Source organism: Hypanus sabinus, chromosome 11, assembly GCF_030144855.1.
Source record: "Hypanus sabinus isolate sHypSab1 chromosome 11, sHypSab1.hap1, whole genome shotgun sequence".
NCBI lineage: Eukaryota > Metazoa > Chordata > Chondrichthyes > Myliobatiformes > Dasyatidae > Hypanus > Hypanus sabinus.
The window spans coordinates 80,687,135-80,708,616 of record NC_082716.1 but is presented as its reverse complement, the minus strand read 5'-3'; the positions used below and the strand labels follow the sequence as shown (position 1 = coordinate 80,708,616).

The following is a 21,482-nucleotide window of genomic DNA, read 5'->3' as shown; positions in this document are numbered from 1 at the left end:
CACCTAGATGCTGTTAAGTGGTTCATTTGTTGTCCAGACCAGATATCAGAATGGAGTTAATGCAATCTAGCAGAGAGAAAAAAATAATAATAGTTAATAAAATAAAACATAATAATAAATCAATCAATCAATTATGTATATTGAATAGAATTTAAAACAAAATGTGTAAAAACAGAAATACTGTATATTTTTTTAAAAGTGAGTGAGTGTCCCAAACTTCAATGTCCATTTAGGAATCGGATGGCAGAGGGGAAGAAACTGTTCCTGAATCGCTGAGTGTGTGCCTTCTGGCTTCTGTACCTCCTACCTGATGGTAACAGTGAGAAAAGGGCATGCCCTGGGTGCTGGAGGTCCTTAGTAATGGACACTGCCTTTCTGAGACACCACTCCCTGAAGGTGTCCTGGGTACTTCGTAGGCTAATACCCAAGATGGAGGTGACTAGATTTACAACCTTCTGCAGCTTCTTTTGGTCCTGTGCAGTAGCCCCTCCATACCAGACAGTGATGCAGTAACTCAAATAAACACGTGTTACAACACTGGTGTGCAGAAGAGCATCTCTGAAGGCACAACACATTGAACGTTGAAATGAATAGGATATAGCAGCGGAAAGCCAGGAACATGCATTCACTGGCCAGTTTGTTAGGCCCAGGAGGTAGCTAATACACAGGCCACTGAGTGTAAAGAGGTTATTTGTCCGAATCTGTGCCCTCACGGTACCCGAGGGCAGTGGAACAGTTGTCCACTAAAAGGAGGTTGGGAAGCTTCAAGGAGAAACTAAACAAGTTCACATCTAGTGGCCCAAGAGCGCTCCTCGTCCCAAGTAACAAAGCTGGCACAACAACCTTCCCCCTCCCTACAACATTCATTCCTGCTCAGAGAGCAGACCACTGCCGCCATTTATAGAATCAGATACGTGGGGACTTGTGGTTTCCTCAGGAATCCTGCTCACTTGAATTGAAGAAAAGCCCATCAATCAGGCTGACATCTGGGCAGAGAACCTTGTAAGAAGATCTGTATGCTGTGTCATTAAACCTATAGATAGATTCGATCAGCTTTATTTCTCACATATACATCAAAACATTGAAACATACATTGAAATGTATTATTTTGTGACAACGACCAACACGGTCCAGGGATTCTGCTGGGGGTAGCCTGTAAATGTCACCATGCTTCTGGTGCAAACATAGCATGCCCACAGCTCACTAACCCTGACCATACATCTTTGCAATGTGAGAGAAATCTAAGTGTTTTCTGTAAGAACGCTGGCCTCACAGACAACTGCAGGATTTGAACCCCAATGAGTGATAGCTGGCGCTGTAAAGTGATGTACAACCTGCTATGTTCACTGTCACAAACCTTGTCTGCTCTGTCGCCTCTCCCTCCTGAACCTACAGAGCTCTTCCCTGTTAATATGCAAGCTGCCACAAATACGAACTGTTCATGAGTTAGATACAGAAGCAAAGTTAAGCATTTGGAAAGAAAGGTGGGATCAGTGGAAGGAGATACAATGGCCAGATTCAGAATCAGAATTAATATCACGGACAGATGATGTGAAATTAGTTGTTTTGCTACAGGAAGATAGAAAATTACAATAAATTACAAAAAGTTTAAAAAGCAGCACAGAAAGGAATAACACGGGAGTGTTCATCTGATGGCGGAGTAGAAGAGGCTGTTTCAGAATCATTGAGCTTGGGTCTTCAAGGTCCTGTACCTCCTTCCTGATGGTAGTAACAAGAAGAGTAAGAGTTCGACATGGACTAGGAGGGCCGAGGTGGCTGTTTCCCTGCTGTAATTGTTATATGGTTATAAGAGGGCAGGTTCTGGATGCTGAGAGTCCTTAGTGATGGATGCCTCTTGAAGATGACCTCAGTGGTGGGAAGGGTTGTGCCCATGATGGAGCAGACTAAGTCTGCAACTGTCTGCAGCCTCTTGCACACCTCCATACCAGACAGCAATGCAACCAGTCAGAAAGCTCTCCACTATACATCTGCTGAAACTTTTGGAAGTCTTCAGCAATATACTCAAACAAGTGAAAAAATAATCCCCAACACTAATTAAATCCTACCCAATAGACAGCGTTTTGGACCATTAATATGGACCCATGACCAGCTCCCACTGTGGCAGCTGGGAGCTTGATTTCAACTAATTAAATAAACCTGAAACATGAAAAATCTACCAAGTAGTTATAAAAACCCGCCTGGATAACAAATGCCCTGCAGCAGAGAAAATCTGCCATCTTTATACAGTCTGACGTATATCTACTCCATACTTGCAGAGTTAAATGTTCCCTAGGCAGGTTGCAGCTATAATTACGACGTGCCACATGACTTGCTGGTGCTAACTATTTGAGTATGTGCCACACCTCTTCTCCCCGTGAAGAATTTTCATACCGAGTCATCGGGCAATTATATTTCCCGAGGTAAAACTGAAGGAGGAAAGGAAATTTCCAGATGTAGTTGTTTAACAGCCCAGGCACAGATTCCAGATGTGCTTCTTTTGCAATATAAGTGTGAAGTCCAGAAGTGCTTCTCTAATTGCACATGCAGACTCTAGGTGTGCTTGCCTAACCATACAAATACAGACTCGATGTACTTCCTTAACGGCACAAGTGTGAACTAAAGATATGTTGTTTTAATTGACAAGTGCAGACCTTGGGGGTTGTTTTCCAATCAACGCCTTAACAAAGTGCGCACTACTCTCAATACCTTATCTGTGCTGAAATGGTGACCAATCTTCACTTATAAATCATTACCAATTTCTGAAAATATTGCTAGTCTGCTGGATTTGGATGGGATTAATCTCCAACAGATTTAATTAATTATGAGCTTCATAAATAAATTCATAGAATTAATAAATTTGCAGCAGCTTAAGTTTAATTGTCATTCAACCATACATGAATGCCCATGAATACAGCCAAACTAACCAACATTATTCCAGGGACAAGGTGCAATACACAGTACTAATAATCATATACAGCACAAGGCACATATAAGATAGCAGTAAAATATAAAGTCGCACAGAAATATATACAGTCGGCTCTCCTTATCCACAGGGGATTGGTTCCGGGACCCCCTGCGGATACCAAAAAACATGGATGCTCAAGTCCCTTATTTAACCTGTCTCAGTGCGGTGGTCTTTAGGACCTAGCGGAACCCCGAACCTTATTTAACCTGTCTCAGTGCAGTGGACGTTAGGACCCGGTGGCGTAGCTCTGAATCCACAGTGTTTCTGTTCACGAAAATAATCATGATCACGATTGAAAATAAGGTGGAAGTAATAAAGCGATCAGTAAGAGGTGAAACGCCATCGGTCATTGGAAAAGCGTTAGGCTACAGTCAGTCAGCGATCGGAACAATTTTAATGGAGCATGTGAAAGGCACTGCCCCAATGAAAGCTACAATTATTACTAAACAACGCAGTGGTTTAATTATTGAAATACATACGTTTCTTAAGTGTTTTATATGCATAGAAATATAAAATGTATACTATATACTAAGACAAATGTTTGACTAACTGACGCTAAATAATACCAGACGTACCAGTTCCGACTTCAAATCCGACTTAAAGACGGGCTCAGGAATGGAACTCATTCATAACCCGGGACTGCCTGTACTTTTAAATCATCTCTAGATTACTTATAATACCTAATACAATGTAAATGCTATGTAAATAGTTGTTATACTATATTTTTTAGGGAACAATGACAAAAAAAATAGTCTGTACATGTTCAAATAACGAGTGCTGGAGAGAGAACTTCTGGGTTTTCCCAATCCGCGGTTGGTTGAGTCCGCGCATGCGAAATCCGCGGATAAGGAGGGCCGACTGTAGTCCAAGTCCCTGAGTTTGTAGTCCAACACAATGCGTATTGTCTTCTGCTGAGTGACCACCAGAGGGCAGCACCAACTCCAACATGTATGCTGCGCCATACCCACTCTGTCACTCTGATGGAGCACACCAACTCTGATGTCTCCCCCAGGTGGCCACAAACAGGTGACATTGCGGCTTGAAGCCTATTTACCACCATGACTAAGGGCCCCCCCAGCACCATTCACCAATAATTCAGCAGATTGGACTTGCCGCATTCCACATTAACAATGTCTAACAGGGTCTTGCAATCACAAGAAAACTGATGGAATTGATCTCTTGCCGTTAGACTGCACACCCACTCTGACGCCTCTCCGACGCAAGCACCAGCACAATCCACAGCGAGTCCAGCTCCTTAAGTTTCTCCGCCAGCGAGTAACTCGCTGATGGGGTAGACCTGCAGTAACTTAAGTTCTTAATGTCCAGCAGGGTCTTGTGGGTAAGATGGTGTTGACACTGACCCTTAATCAATAAACAGCAGCTTGACGTAGCTATTGCTATTGTCGAGGTGGTCCAAGGCCAACTGGGGAGCCAGTGAGATTGCATCTGCTGCAGACCTATTGTGGCAAAAGGCAAGTTGCAGTTGGTCCAAGCAGGATTTGATTCTGGCCATGACCAAGATCTCAAGGCAATTCATCACGGTAGATGGTGACTCCAACTGGGCAATAGTCATTGAGGCAACTCACCCTGCTCTTCCTCGTCACTGCTATGGTTGTCCACAGTTTGAAGCAGGTGGGAATCTCTGACTGCAGCGGTGAGAGATTGAAGCTGTCCTTGAACACTCCTGCCTGTTGGTTGGCACAGGTTTTCAGTGTCTTCCCAGGTACACCTTCAGGGCCTGACACCTTGTGAAGGTTCACCCTCTTGAAAGGCGTTCAGACATCAGACTCCGAGACACAGATCACAGGGTCACCAGATGGTGCAGGGATTCACACAGGTATTGTTTTATTCTCCCTTTCAAAGCGTGCATAAAAGGTATTGAGCTCATCTGGGAGAGAAGCAACGTGGCCATTCATGATGTTAAGTTTCACCTTGTAGGGAGTAATAGCCTGCAAATCCTGCCAGAACTGACGTACATCCGATTCTACCTCTAACTTCAATCAGAATTAATTTTTTCACCCTTAAAATAGCCTTCCATAGGTTATACCTGGACTTCTTGAATAGTTCGGGGTCACCGGTTCTGAACGCACAAATCAAATCCGCAGTAGACTGTGATCTTCCTGACTCACCCATGGTTTTGGTGTGGGCATGCCTGGTAAGTTCTCGAAGGCACACTCTCATCCACGCAGGTCTTGATGAAGTTGGTGACAACTGTGATATATATTCATTCAGATGAACCCCTGAGTAGCATTCAGTCCACCAATTCAATGCTGTCCTGTAAGTGATTCTCCACCTCCCCTGATCATACCTTCATAGATGGTGCTACCGTCCTCAGTTTCCGTCTGTATGCTGGTAGTGGAAATGCAGCCAGGTGATGGGACTTTTCAATGGTCGGGATGGCGAGGTAAGCATTCTTGATGGTGGTGTATCAGTGCTCATGTGTGCTGTCTCTTCTGGAGATATGTTGGTGGTAGTTGCTCAGAGACATCCTCGATCAGGCCTGGTTGAAATCCCCCATAATGATAAAGAAAGCATCAGGGTGCACTGTTTCATGACTGCTGATCATGGTGCTTAGCTCCTTCAAAGTCTGCCTGACTGGCCAGGGGTGGGATGTACACCGCTACCAGAATTATGATGGAAAACTCCCTTGGCGGATAAAACAGACACACTTGAATGCTAGATGTTCCAGGTTGGATGAGCAGGACTGAGAGAGAAGTGCCGTGTCTATGCACCCTGATGAGTTTGTCATTCAACACACTCACCCTTCTCTACCTTTAAAAGACAGAGCTATCCTGCCTTTGAATGGTGAAGCCCTCAGGCTGTAGCAAAATGATGGGTTTGAGCCAGGTTTCCGTGAAACAGGGTACGCAGCATTCCCTGGTGTCCCTCTGGTACTCAATCTTGCACTGAGGTCTTCAGTTTTATTTTCCGGAGCGTGTACATTCACCAGCAGGATAGTCAGGAGTGGGGAGTCTAAGGGTTGTGCATCTCAATCGTATTTGCAGAACAGCACACTTTGTGCGCTTCCTTTTTCTGAAAAACAAACTACTCACGACCTGAGTCTACAGTCGGACTCTGCCAATTTTGAGGATCAATAGCCCTGGCTGTGGATTTCAGCTGTAGTAGTCCTAAGCGGGAATATTTGATGATTGCATTCAGAGCTGCACACAAAGATTCACCGTTTTCTGGAGCTATCTTGGAACAAAAGTGCTGGGACCACAACCTATGGACTCACTTTCAAGGACACCATCTCACGATCTCAATATTTATTGCTTATTTATTTATTATTATCATTTTGTTTTTTTTTTCTTTTTATATTTACACAATTTGTTATATTTTTATTGTTTATCAGTCTTGTGTGCAGTTATTCATTTATTTTATTGTGCTTCTTGTATTTACTGTGAATGCCCACAAGAAAATCAATCCCATGCTAGTATATGGTAACGTACGTGTGTGTGTGTGTGTGTGTGCGTGCGTTTGCGCACCTTTAACTCCTGGTGTTTAAAGTATTCCATAGATGTACTTTGATTATAAATTTACTTTGAACTTTATTCTCCTCACATTTCCCTTAACTCACCCCAGATTCTACCATACACACACACATTAGAGATAATTTACAGTGGCCAATTAACCTACATTATCTTGGGGTGTGGAGGGAAAGGGGAACACCCAGAGGAAACCCATATGGTCTCATTGAAGAGATGCAAGCTTCATGCAGACATTACCTGAGGTCAGGGCTGAATCATCTCCAAAGCTGTGAAGTAGCAACTCCACCGGCCGCAGCACATGCTGTCTATTAGATTCATCTACTGGTTTTCTTTACAAGTACTTCCAAAACACTTGGAGAGATCAAAAGGATAAGAGCTGAAGCCATGTGAGTACATTGCCACTTGTCTGTAATTCTCATATCATCCTAGAACAGAATTATATGTCACTGTTCCTTCATTGTCTTTGGATTGTAATTATGGTAATTCCTTATGGCCATATAGCTGTACATTAGTCAGCGTGGCTGTGTTCTGCAGTACCTAGGCTCAATTCTGACTCTGGTACTGTCCACGTAGAGCAGGAGTTTCCAATCGTTTGAATACCCTGGACCATGAAGCAACGGGTCCATGGATCCCAGGTTGGGAACCCCCAGAGCAGAGTGTGCACACTTTTTCTGTGACACTCGGCTCTTGACTACTTGAGTTTGCTCTCATTTCCTAAAGATGTGCTCGCATGTTAATTGGTGCTGGACACATAACTTCAGGGCACAGGTAAATGTCAGAAGTGTCAAAAGAGAATGACTGGGCATGAGATAAAAATAGGTTACAAGAACAAGGGAAAATGAGGAGTGGGGGGGAAGGAAGAGATCAAAGGCAGTGCTCTCTCAGCAGCTGGTATTGACTTGATTGAATGGCTTCCTTCAATGTTCTGGTAAGAGAGTCATTATTCCAGAAGCACCTGCAGCAGTTTAGAAGATGGTTCAACAGCACTTACTGAAGGACAGGTTGGTGATGTGAAATGAGTACTAGCTTTGTCTGAGAATGAGATTAGAATTACGTGGGTGCAATAATTTTGTGTGCAATCTCTTTGAATGTGCTCACCAACTCGGTCTTTTTCCTGCATCATATCCTAAAGCCCGGTGTCGAACATGAGAATTCTTTTATTTATAGCTTGAGGAAATAATTCAAAGGACTATCAATATTTCTCTTCCATCCAATTCCTCTGGCACCACAATACTAAATCAAAGAACTCTATAGCCAGAGAGTGGTGAATCTGTGGAATTTGTTGCCACAGGCAGCTGCGGATGCCAAGTCATTGGGTGTATTTAAGGCAGAGGTTGATAAGTCTTGATTAGTCAGGGCATGAAGGGATACGGGGAGAAGGCAGGAGATTGGGGTTGAGAGAGAAATGGAGCAACATGGTGAAATGGCGGAGCAGACTTGTTGAGGCAAATGGCTTAATTCTGCTCCTATATCTTATGGTCTTATTTCACACAGGGAAGATTTAAGCATGATTTCTGAAATATTGTAAAAAATAGGTTGCTTATACTACTAGTCAATGTGATACTTAAAAACATTTCTCTTTTCTGAACACCACCTTTGCCACTGTGGTGCCTGTGATGCTGCTGCAAGTGAAGTTTTTACTTTACCTTTATGTCACTGTACTTGTGCACATGACAATAACTGTGACTTGACTTGAATGTTGTTCTTAGCCCTGACAGGAAATCCACTTCCTTTTCCCATTCAAAATTAAAACCATTGTGTTCACTAACTTTGATTTACCTGCCATGATGTTGTCTTCCCTTAGGGCCGCCACAGATCACAACATTGACAACACAACAGCCGTGCTGCGGGAGTGGTTAAAAAATGTCCAACAATTTTACCACTACGTGGAGTGGAGACCTCTTGATCAACCCATGTGAGTATTCTCAATTGCGAGAAGCAAATGAACCCTCATTCGAAGACAAATATTAGTCCGTTTCCAAATGTTGACAAAGTGATCTCTTTCAACTGGGGAAATATTCCTTAGTTATATGAAATTAAAATTAAAATAATGAGAGATTCTTTCTTCAAAGGAGAACATACTTCATAGAGAAGCTGCATGTTGCTATGCAAGGGCTTTGCAAGAATAGTGACATATTTTGCTTTGCTGCTTCTTTCCTTTGAGTAGTTAACAAGTAGCACATCCTCTTTTCCAATCAGAGCAGGGTGATCTTGTGAGAGTCAACAGAGCGATGAGGGACGAGCAAGGCAAATATTTTCTTTCAGCTTTGCTATGGGCTCCTTGAGGGGTAGGGTGAGCATATTGTCTGCCAAGGTCAGGTGACCCCTATGCTAAGGCCGTTCGGGTACAGGAATTTACCCTGAAGGAATTAACAAATTGCTCCCAGAAAGTCTGGGACATGGAATAAAAAATGTCTCTTTGTCACTTTTTATGGCAGAAAGGAAAATAAATAAACACAGTTTTTAACAACTTGCATTTCTTGACATGTTCGCAGATGACATGGCTTTGAGTTTTGGAAAATCGTGATCCAGGCTGCCTCCAAACAGGGCAACTCTCTGTCTCTGGCTGTAACATGGGGTGTGTGTAAGGGGGTGGGGGGGGGTGGAAATCACCTGTACTGATCTATTCTTGGGGATTAAACTGTCCAGCCCAGTTAGCAGCTAAGTTCTAGCCTCATCCTCTGTGCTGAGATCGGGGCATGAAAGGACTGGGAAAGAATGAGATAAGGGTGGGAGATAATGTAATATAAGGCTTCTTTAATTTTCTAGACATTAATTTATAAGCATTACACCATTCCACATGTTAGCATTCTATTAATACTTTAATCCTCTCTATAGTAAGACCTCTTTTGAATCAATAATGTGTATAGTGAAATGTCACCACAAATACAGTTCCTCTATATATTTGGTTATGCCTCACCCTTTCTTGTGTTGAAGACTGAGGTACTTTAGCAACAGGTGCAAAGCATCAGGGAAGTAGGAGGTTAAAAAGAATAACAAATATATCTAAGATGTTGGATTTACTTTTGAGCGTTGTTCCCCTCCCCCCATCCCCTCAGGGACAAAACCAAAAGATTGACACTTGAAAGTTCAATCAGCTTTGATTAAAGATCCATTTTATTCAGCAGGTCCTAGAACAGGTTGAATCTCTCCTCATTCCCGCCCCCACTGTCTGTGATCTGCTATTTGTTTGTTTCCACCTCTGATCCAGCAGCTTTGTGTTCATTTCCAGGTACTACGCTGATGAAATAAGCCCCAAACACTGGACCAGTTCCAGGTTCTCACATGTAATGAAGCTGAGGCAAATGGCTTTGAAAACTGCAAGGGAGAAGTGGGCTGACTACATCCTGGTAAGTGAAAGTCATTCAGGCCACGGTCTCCTTCAAACCAAGCAGGAAATCACTGGATTGAAGCAGATGCTATTAGCTCAGTTGCTTCCTGCTTCTATTTTTGGTGGCTGATCTACTAAGACAGTACATTGGTGGTGGCACCAGGAGTCCAGGAACTGGGCAGGAGGAAGCAGGAAGGTCATTTGATGATGCCTCTCGGAATATGTCCAATAACATTAGTAATCTTATGAACAGTTATGTTTGCCTGATATGTGAGGTTTGTGACTGGCTGAATGTGTGAATTCTCTGACACCACATTAATATTCCAAGGTACCAGGAATTAAAAAAAAGATGTAGATCCAGAGGCTGCAGGTGCTGAAATCTGGAGCAACAAATGATCTGTTGGAAGAACTCTGCGGGTCATGCAGTATCTGTGGGAGCGTGGTGCAGTATTTCAACCCGAACCATTGACAATTCCGTTCCTCTCACAGATGTTGTCCAACCTACTGAATTCCTCCATTAGATTGGTTGTGGCTTAGTTAGATGTGATTACTGATTGAAATTATTACCTTATATAAATTGGAAATGCCACTGGAGCAAAGCAATATATTGCAGACACTGCCCCAGACTATAGAGCTTACTGAATTATTTTTTTCCTAATTCTTGTTGCATGGAGATGTGAGTTCAGGCAAAATGTAACCAAAATTTAGGATTGTTTGGATGTAATACATCAGGAGAAATCTAAAATTAAGAGGCACAAAGCAGCCTTCTTTTGGTAGTAACTGGAATAATCTTTTGTCTCAACCTCTTCATCTTCCAGTTTGTGGATACAGACAACTTTCTGACAAATGAGCAGACACTAAATATGATGATTGCTGAAAATTTGACAGTGGTTGCCCCCATGCTGGACTCGAGCACATTATACTCCAATTTCTGGTGTGGTATAACACCGCAAGTAAGTTGTTTTAAATGAGCTGTCTTAACCCCTATTATTAAGTAAAGAATTGATGATTTTTTTTTCCATCCGACAAAATCACACTACTAATAAACACAAGAGATTCTGCAGATGGTGGGAATCCAGAGCTACATGCACACACACAATGCTGGAGGAACTCAGCAGGTCAGGCAAATGAATAAACAGTCAATGTTTCTGGCCAAGACCCTTCAATGGGATTGGAAAAGAAGGGAGAATATGCCAAATTAAAAAAGTGTTGGTGGGGGTAAGGGAAGGAGGACAAGCTGGAAGTTAATAGGTGAAGGTGATTAATGGTATCCACATGTTCTGATCAGGTAACGAAAGCTGGATTCTTTCCCTAAATGACACTAATGAATTGTTTGAGATTTCACCTCAACCCAGAAACTGCAGATGTACTTTTACTCCAAGTAGATTTTTTGTACACCATTTTCCACTAAAACATATTCACTAGTGTTGCAATGTGAGTAGTATTAAAAGTAAGTTAATACTAATCGGGGAGCTGTTGGTAATGAGAGGCGGGATCCGGGGTTGGCGGGGTCTTTACTTCTGCTCTTTTTATATAGCATTGTATATAGTTCTTCCACCCATGCCGCACGAGGTACCTGGAAGCCTCTGTATTGTAAATATCATTTGCCGTCCCAGATAAAGAAGCTCTTTTAGCCATCAAGTTGTTGAGTGGTCTTTTTGTAAAGTAAAAGTTACCACAAATAGAGTAATTCAGCCCTCCAGCTCTGAAATTTCTTGTATTCAATTTGCCCAGAAACTGCAGAAGGACTGGAAATCAAGTCATTATTCTAGTCTTTTGCTTTGGTAATTATCTTAAGAATACATTTTGTTTTTAAGCAGATCTATCTGAGTGATTACAATATTAGCTACAGCTCCATATCAAAACATAAGAGATAGAAGTAGCAGACAACCATTCGGCTCCCTTGCTGGCTGTCCTACTCAGTAAGATCACTTTGACCTCAGTCTGTCAAAATGTTTGGTTATGGCCCAGGTGCAGCGAGAGAGAGAGAGAGAGACACTGAAGTTGGTCAACAGTTCACTGAAAACTGTTGCAGAATTTAAAAGGAACAAAAAACAATAAATGCTAGGCCAACAGGGCTGTTAACTAAAGCTCTCAAACTAAAAGTTACTGCCAACACTGCGGGGAGAGACAATAACTAATACTAAATAAGTATTATTCCTTGACAGTGTCAGTTGAAATGGTAGTCTTCTTTCCCAATCGAGGATAAGGGCATACAGGGAGCATAAACATTGCTGTGTTTTTGGTCAAGTCTCGGCAAGACTGGAATGAAAAGAAGGGAATTTAACACCATCATAGTGGAACACTAATTAGCTGCAATGTGCATTCTCATGAGCACGATTGCCGAATCTGTTGTGCGGTTCACCTGCAGAGACCTGACAGCAGAGTCTATGGTTGTGACAATCTATTTTCCTGCCCTAAATCCATAGCCCTTGATTCACTGAACTTGCAAATGTTTATCAGTCTCCCTAATATTATTGGGCCTCCTCTGCCTTTTTGAGTAATTAATTCTGAAGTTTAACTCCTTTTCATCTCTGTCCTGAGCAGTAGCCCTTTATTTTGAGATTGTCCTCCCTCATTTTGCAAAGCCCAGCCCTTGGAAGCATCATCCCTGCACCCACTGCTAAGTTTCCAGACAACAGTGGAGTCTGTGTGATGAAGGTCTTTAAGGGAACATTGCTGACCCACCCTTCCAGTTGCTTCTAATTTCGTTATCTCTTCCTTATCTTAAATTTCGACTTAATCCTTTAATTTCTTCCACCAGCCACCCTTAATCCTTTTCAAATCCATTTTTCATTGTGGTCACTATTGATCAATTCCAGTCTCACTTGGAGCTGAGTAGAGACCATGCAAGCTCATTGTGTGAAACAATAAGCACAGTAAGGTAAGCCGTTCCTTCTTTGAGTCTGTGCTAGACGGGAGTCGAAGTGCTTGAGAAGTGAAAAGGTAAAGTTAACTCTGTGGCGTGAAAGGCATTCCTCCACCATTAATAAAGTCAGCAAGTTAATCATTCCACAGAAGGCTCAGGCCCATCTAATATTTCATAACTTTGGATTATTTTAAACTGCAGAGAATCAAGAACAATTGAAGCATTATAAAAAATGTAGGTATTTTTTAATCATACAGCCCGGCCATCCTTGCTGTTAGTGGTTAGACGTGAACAAAACATGAGTTTTATTCTAACATTACACTCTATCAGGCAGCTTTTCAGAGTGCCTGTCTCCATGGGTCAACCCTGGCATTTCCACTCTTCAGACCTTCCTCAGCACTGGCACTGATTGGCCTAAGAAGACGTTCTCCGTGCTGTTCCTGGTTAATATTTACTGTTACTGAACCAAGGGAAGCTGCTGTCTGTAGTAGTGGGTTTCATTGATTCTTTACTACACAGAAGGCACGATATACAGGCAGGTTAATGCACCATCAGCTTGTGACTCTACCCTTTCTTCAAAGTTCAAAATTCAAAGTAAATTTATTACTGAGGTATCTTATATCACCATGTACAATGCTGAGATGCATTTTCTTGCAGGCAATCACAGTAGATACAAGGAACACACTAGAATCAGTGAAAAACCAAACGGAACAGGATGGGCAAATGATCACTATAAAAGAAAAGCAACAAACTGTGAAATACAAAAGTAAGAGAAAAAAAGAAATAATAGCAATGAATAAGCGGTAGGCATTGAGAACATGAGATGAAGAGTCCTTGAAAGTGAGTCCTTTGGTTGTGGGAACAGTTCAGTGATGGGGCAATTGAAGTTGAGTGAAGTTACCCTCTTTGGTTCAAGAGTCTGATGGTTGAGGGGTAATAACTGTTTCTGAACTTACTGGTGTGAGTCTTGAGGCTCCTGTACCTTCTTTCTGATCATAACAGCAATAATAGAGCATGGGCAGGGTGGTGGGGGTCCTTTCCCGCAACAGCGCTCCAGGTAAATGTTCTCAATGTTGGGTAGGACTTCACCTGTGATGGAGTGGATCCTATCCAGTACTTTTTGTGGGCTTTTACATTATTCCATTCCATACATTGGTATGTACAGCACTGGTGTTTCCATACCAGGCCGTGTTGCAAACATTCCACCATACATCGAGAGAAGTTTGTCAAAGTTTTAAATGACGTGCTGAATCTTCACAAACTTCTAGGAAAGTGGAGGTGCTGCTGTTGTTTCTTCATAATGGCGCTTACGTCCAGGGCTCAGGACAGTTCCATTGAAATGATAACACCAAGGAATTTAAAGTTGCTGACCCTCTTCACCTCTGATCCACCGATGAGGATTGGCTCATGGACCTCTAGTTTCCTCCTCCTGAAGTCAATAATCAGCTCCTTGGTCCTGCTGACATCGAGTAAGAGGTTGTTGTGTCACCACTCAGCCAGAAAGCCAGACTTCCTTCTGCCGGTTCTTTGACTTTATCACGTCCTGCAAGGATCGCAAGATCTTCCATCTGCAAACCCCAGAGCGTGGTCTTCGTATCGCTTCCCCGGCCCCGGTAGTCGATCTCGGCTGCCTCAGCAACCCAGGGCATATTGAAAACCCGGACTCCAGCGCCAACACAGCGTGTTCCAACGGCCATGGATTGGCCTCGGCCGTCAATCTCCGCTGCCCCAGCGACCCAGGGCATATTGAAAACCCGGACTCCAGCGCCAACACAGCGTGTTCCAACGGCCATGGATTGGCCTCGGCCGTCAATCTCCGCTGCCCCAGTGACCCAGGGCATATTGAAAACTCGGACTCCAGCACTGACACCGCATGTTCCAATGGCCATGGATTGGCCTCAGCCATCAATCTTGGCTGCCCCAGCGACCCAGGGCATTTTGAAAACCCGGACTCCACCACCATCAACGCGGGTTCCAATGACCATGGACAGCTTCAAAGCGATTGCACAGCCACTGACTGCGACTCCAGACTTGAACTCCAGGCCGGGTCTTCACGTACTGCGATTGTGTCTCCCGTCTCCCCTTCCCACACCACCACTCTGCAACCCCTCTCCCTCAGATCCCATCGTCAGCTCCTGGGCCCTCAGAGGCTCCATCTTCCTCTCACCCCAACCCTCCCCTCTCCACCGACACCACCAGCCTCCCTCCCCCCTCTGATCCCATCTCTCATCCGTGCCGGGTCTTTACCATTCCCTCCGACCTTCAACTCTCTGAGGCAGAGCACTCTGTCCTCAGTAAGGGCCTCACCTTTGTCCCCCTTCACCCACACCTCAGTGAGTTCTGTGTACGCCATGACGCTGAACTCTTCTTCCGCCGTCTCCGTCTCCGAGTTTACTTCTTTGATAAGGACTCTCCTACACCCACCGATGACCCTTTCTCCCATCTTCAACCCTCCTCCTCTTCATGTACACCCCGCTCTGGTCTTCTGCCTGCTCTGGATCTCTTTATTTCTAATTGCCGATGGGACATCAACTGTCCTGACTTCACCACACCGTGTTCCAATTCCAACCTCACTCCTTCCGAACGCTCTGCTCTCTGCTCCCTCCACACCAATCCCAACCTCACTATAAAACCTGCTGATAAGGGAGGGAGCTGATGTTGTCTGGCATACTGACCTCTACCTGGCCGAGGCACAGCGACAACTCTCTGATACTATCTTTCTTTCAACTATCTTTCCTTTCGGTTAGTCCTGACGAAGGGTCTCGGCCCGAAACATCGACAGTGCTTCTCCCTATAGTTGCTGCCTGGCCTGCTGTGTTCCAGCAGCATTTTGTGTGTGTTGTTGTTTGAATTTCCAACATCTGCAGATTTCCTCGTGTTTGCTCTTCCTTCTGTCTGTTGATTCTTCACCACCTTTGATTTGGCCAGTGACAGTGGTGTCCCCGGCAAACTGAAATAAGGAATTGGAGGACCTCACAGTCGAAAGAATAAAGCGAGTTGAGCAGGAGTCTAAGTACACAACCTGTGGTGCGTCTGTGTTGATGGAGATCGTGGAGGATCCGAAATGACTGGGGTCTGCAAGTGAGGAAATTCAGGATCCAGTTCCACAAGTGGGTACTGAGGCCAAGGTCTTGAAACTTATTGATTAGTTTTGAGGAGATGATGGCACTGTAGTCAATGAAGACCGTCCTGATAAATGCATCTTTACTGTTCAGATTTTCCGGAATTGAGTGAAGAGCCAATGAAGTGGCATCTGCTGTTGATCTGTTGCGCTGATAGGCAAATCAGAGTGGATTCAAGTCATTTCTCAGGCAGGTATTGATATGTTTCGTCACCAGCATGGCAGCACAGTGGGTGTAAGTGCTGCTGAATGATAGTCATTGTGGCGGGTTACCATGTTCTTCTTAGGCACCAGTAAAATTGAAGCCTGCTTGAAGCAGACTGCCGAGGCAAGAGTTTAAGGATATTGGCGAAGCCTCCAGCCAGTTGATCAGCACAGGTCTTTCGTACTTGGCCAGGTACATCTTCTGGGCTGGAAGCCTTCCTTTGGTTCACCGTCCTGAAAGATGCTCTCATGTCCGCATCAGAGACTGAAATCACAGGGTCATCAGCAGCTGTGGGTATTCGTGGAAGTGCCTCCATGTTCTGTTGGTCAGAGTGAGCATTGAGCTCACCTGGGAGTGAACCCTTGTTGCCATCCATGTCACTTTGTAGGAGAGGATAACATTTAAGCCCTGGCACAGCTGTTGGGCATTGTTCAGTGATCAGCCTTGGTCTGGAATTGCCACTTGGCATGTGAGATGGTTTTCCAGAGGCCGCACCTGGACTTCTTGCATTTAACTTGGCTGCCAGACCTGAATGCTACTGACCTGGCCCTCAGCAGATTGTGCATCTCCTGGTTCATCCAGAGCTTCTGCTGAGAAAAGACTGAATGATGTTTATTTATTGAGATGTAGTGCAGAATGGACCCTTTCAGCACTTTGAGCCATGCTGCCCAGCAACCCTCAATTTAATCCTAGCCTAATTGTGGGATAATTTACAATGACCAATTAAGCCATCAACTGGTACATGTTTGGACTGTGGTGGGAAACTCGTGGAAACCCATGCAGGCACAGGGAGAATGTACAAACTCCTTACAGACGGCAGCAGGAATTGAACCTGGGTTGATTGCAGCATCTGCAGTTTGCTGATCACGGCACTTAATAGCTTGAGTGCTTGCTTAACTGTGGCCTTTGGTGGTATGTAAACTATGGTCAAGATCATGGAGGAGAACTCAATTGGTAAGTAGAATGGTCGCCACTTAATTGTGACAAGACCGCTACATCTAAGCACCACAAAGAGTTTATCATGAAACACAGACCCCTGCCCTCTTTTTGCCTTCTCAGATCAGCAGTCTGGTCTATCTGGTGCATTGGGAAGCCCTTGGGTCTTACATGTGACATGTCTGGAGTAAGCCATGTTTCCATGAAACACAGAACACAGTAATTCCTCATTCCCTCCAAAACATTCATCTTGGCCTTAGGTCCTCGATCCTGTTCTCCAGCGACTGTACATTTGCTAACAAGATAACGGATAGAGGAAGCTTCATTCCCCGGCATTTCACTCTGCAGCTTTGCAACTTTGGGCTAGGAATCAGGACTGCTTTTAAGATGTCAGATTATGCATAGCTTCCAGGCAACTGTAATGTTTCTAAATACCATGTGCATGTATGCACTGACACATTTTTGTTATCACTTTTACAGTAAACTTGGTGTTAAAACAGAGTTAACTGCGGAGACTTAAATATACCCAGCCCTGTATTGGACAGGCTCTTTCCTTAGTCCAGTGTGAAACTGTACAGATAACACACTTGTACACTTCATTATTTTTCATTCACTTCATTGTCGTTTTCTCTGTCTGTCCAGGGTTACTACAAGCGAACTCCTGATTATGTTCCAATCCGCGAGTGGAAGCGTTTGGGTTGTTATCCTGTCCCCATGGTGCACTCCACGTTCCTCATTGATCTCCGTAGGGAGGCGACAAAAAGCCTGGCGTTCTTTCCTCCTCATCCAGATTACACTTGGGCATTTGATGACATCATTGTTTTCTCATTTTCCTGCAAAATGGCTGGTAATTGTTTCCAACTTGTACGAATCAGTCAGATAGCAGCTAAGAGTATAGGACTACTTGATATTGGTTAGTTGTGGTTGTTGATTAACCATTATCGGTTGTACATGATAATTGGTAAATTGGTTTATTATTGTCCCACATACTGAAGTTTGCATGCGATCTATACAGATAATTTGATTACAACTTTGCAGTGAGATAGTACAACACAAGTAATAACACAATGCAGATTAAAGTGTTACAGTTGCAGAGAAAGTGCTGTGCAGGCAAATGTTAATGTGCAAGGCCATAATAAGGCAGATTGGGAGGTCTTATAGTACTAGGGGATGATTCAGTAATCTAATAACAAAGGGGTAGCTGCTTTCCTTGAGCCTGGTAGTACCTGCTTTCAGGCTTTTGTATCTTCTGTCTGATGGGAGAGGGGTGAAGAAAGAACGTCCAGAGTAGGTCAACCCGCTAAGTTGAGTTCCTATACCTTGCAGGACCACACATGGTCTTACAGATGGGGTCTTTGATTATGTTGCCAATCCTGGGAATTAAGTAAATGTTAAATCTCATGAATGTGGGATATATACACACACACACTTAGAAATTCTTTACTGGAATTTGCATCCCGATACAGTTATCCTCTTCTTGGGCAATTTCCATTATTCATGCTAAATAAACATGAACAAATCCTTCGGCTACCAATTTATTTTCTCAGACAGTCAACAAAATATACTAATCTTACCTCAGGCTTGTTTTATTTTTACATGTTTGACTTAAGTATCTTGCTGTGCCCTGACTAAATAATTGTCTCACATGTAAGTTTCATGGCACATGGCTTGCATTTTTAATTCACCAGCAATGATTATGGTAAATTACTTCGAGGAGAAAATGTGTAAACTGAGGAAATTTGCTAAGTTAAAATTCTATTTAGAACAGTTTTTCTTTTTGCCTTCCATGACATTGCGCAACTCTTATGAGGCAAAATTTCATTATATCTAGCAAGCAAGTGGCCATTCTTTATATGTGAACTTCCCTAGTGAGTAAGCACTCTTTAAGCTTTGGCTGAGATGCTATTATCATAAGCAGTTGCTCAAATGTTTACTTTCCAGGCAAAAGCAGTGAATGTTTATAAGAATCTCAAAGATTATCATCAAAGTATGTATGCAGTAAACACTCCAGAGTTTCCTATAGGCAGCTATGAAACAAAGAAACAACATGGAACCTGTTCAAAGAAAACATCAAACACCCAAAGTACGAAAAAAAAATCACACAAAGGCAGAAAGATGAGTGAAAAATGCACAATAATAAACATCAAACCACAAGGTCCTTGAAAAACGGTGTAACAACGTTCAGTGTAGTTCAGTTCATTTCAAGTTAGCATTATGTTGTTATTTGACTTCAGGCCATAGAGCCAGTCCGTGTCAAAACGCCCTGATCAGAATCGTGCAAAATAGCAATTGCAAAAGGCATCACCCAAAATGACAAAAACATTTGACATGAACTTCAGAGACCTCTAAAAATGAATTCAATCCACAATTCATGCCGATCAAAGTTTGCCCAAGACCAAAGACACTTCCACCTTCCTCTGGTAGCAGTGAGCGAGAGGGGTAGAGAGAGAAAGACAGTCAAACACAGGCAGACAACGCTGAACCCCTCTGCTCGCCTGCATTCACCCATGTTGATTTCAATCTGGCTCAATGCTTTAGTTGGCGAGATCAGTGACCATGGGTTTGCACTCCACCATTAGGCCGCATACTTTGTTCTCAACCTTGCCGAATTCCCTCTGAGATAACAAAAGTGCCAGATCACTCAGTCGGCCCTAAAACATATGATCAAAGTGTAAGCTACAGGCTCCAATCACACACATATTAGTAGTAAAGCTATACTTAAAAGAAAGAAAAGAGGAGGTAGTTTTGAGAGCTGTCTGCTGGACGTTATCATTAGTTACGCTGGTCCCTGATGCCATCTTGTTGAAGAACTGGAATGTTGTATGGAAAATATATAATAAATGAGGTCAGGTTCCTATCTGCTGGATTAGGTTAAAATTATGCCTAACCATTCCCAACACTGTCTGTTTTTTTTTATTTTGTAAGATCATTAACCATGGTTATCAAATACCCTCTGAAAGAATACTAAATGAAAGAATAAAGAATGTGAACATCTCTTAATAACTCGGGATGCAATATAATACATTTGCAACAACAAGAGACCCTATGGACAACACTTCCCAACCCATGTCTTCTATCTCCTAGAAGGGTAAAAGCAGCAAGCGTAAATAAGTGTTGTGTTTGAATTTATTATTAGTATTTAAGGAATTGGATTTATGAGATGCTGTATTCAGTGGAATGAACTCAAAGCATTAGAAGAAGAAGCTATTGATTTAATGTTGGAAGACACGTGGGAGGATTGATTCCAGGTGGTTTACTCATCACCAGTTTTGGCCTCCTTGAGAAAATGGTGACCATTTAGGAAAGTAAATGTAAACAGCAGTTTGTTGGGACATCAGATAGACCTGCCTAACAAGCTGTGACTCTTAAGTCAGTTATGTCCAGAGATCTTCTGGAATTAGAGACTGTTCTGTCGGACACTGCTGTGAGCAACCCAAGAGGTGGAAGAAGGTTGTTTACTCATTTCCTTTGACAACCTACTATAAAATAATTTAATGATGGGGAAGGAAATGCAGGACGTAGGATGTCCTGTGATAAACCTTCCTAAAAATAGCCAAGTTAGACTTTACAACCTGGTTAAAAAATTAGAATTAGAAGTACTTTTTGGATGCAGGAAAAATAATGAACTAGTTCTGCAAATTGGTTGAACTTTTTGGCTGCATCCTAACCAGCAGCATCTGAATCAATGCATATATTCCAGAATCCCTGCCTCCATTCTGTCCCTTTGAGCCTTGGTGTACCGAATCACGAGGTGCTTTATCCACAGTATGCTTAGACTTAGAATGTTACAATACAGTCTACATAAACATTATTCGCAGCTTTCCAATATCTGCTCTTAGCCCATTATGGAATCACTTTAAATCATCAGCTAGTTACTTCCTGAACATTGCTGTTAAATCTGTTTTAAGTATCCTTTTAGGCAGTGTTTTGTCACTGCTCATTATGTCAGCCCCACTGTTCACCATTCACCTTTAATTTGTACCATCTAGGTACTGTGGACATTTTAATTTCATTTATTTGCTGAAAACAACAATGTGTCAAATTCTCTCAAACCTCCTCTTCGACCTTTAAAAGGAGAGCAGCCCCAGCTTCTCCATCTTGTAGAACTTCCTAGTAAAACTCTGTTGCACTTTCACTCCGATGTGATGGCCTTCCCAATGAGTGGTGCCTAGCAATAATCACAATGCTCGCTTTTGACCACATCAGTTATTTCCATAGGGTGTAGATTAACTTCCTTTTATGGGCCATGCTCTTATTGATGGAGCCAAGGATCCTTTCTCTAGAGTATGTTCTAGTGTGTCTGTAGATGTGTAAGGATAGCAAGTAAACTGTATGAATAGTTGAAGTTCAGTATGTTTTATTAGAGGTGAACTTTGTGAGTAAACGTCATCTTCCCTGTCTTGACCAAGAACAACGATGTTCAAAGGTTTAGATTTTGAGTGAATTTTGTGATTATTTTATGAGAATTGTAGGACCATAAGGCCATATGTTCAAAGTTCAAAGTATAATTATTTATCGGAGTACATATATGTCACCAGTACAACCCTGAGATTCTTTTTCTGCGGGG

At 42.9% G+C, this 21,482-nt stretch overlaps 1 protein-coding gene across 1 annotated transcript in view; it reads left to right on the top strand.

The window, feature by feature from the left end:
* LOC132402164 (procollagen galactosyltransferase 2-like) overlaps positions 1–21,482 on the top strand; it is a 164,240-nt gene that overhangs the window by 103,245 nt on the left and 39,513 nt on the right. Inside the window, exons 2-5 of the mRNA XM_059984839.1 lie at positions 8,258–8,368; positions 9,686–9,803; positions 10,603–10,737; positions 17,558–17,762. Coding sequence (XP_059840822.1) covers positions 8,258–8,368; positions 9,686–9,803; positions 10,603–10,737; positions 17,558–17,762 — 569 coding nt within the window. The remainder of the gene's footprint in view (positions 1–8,257; positions 8,369–9,685; positions 9,804–10,602; positions 10,738–17,557; positions 17,763–21,482) is intronic.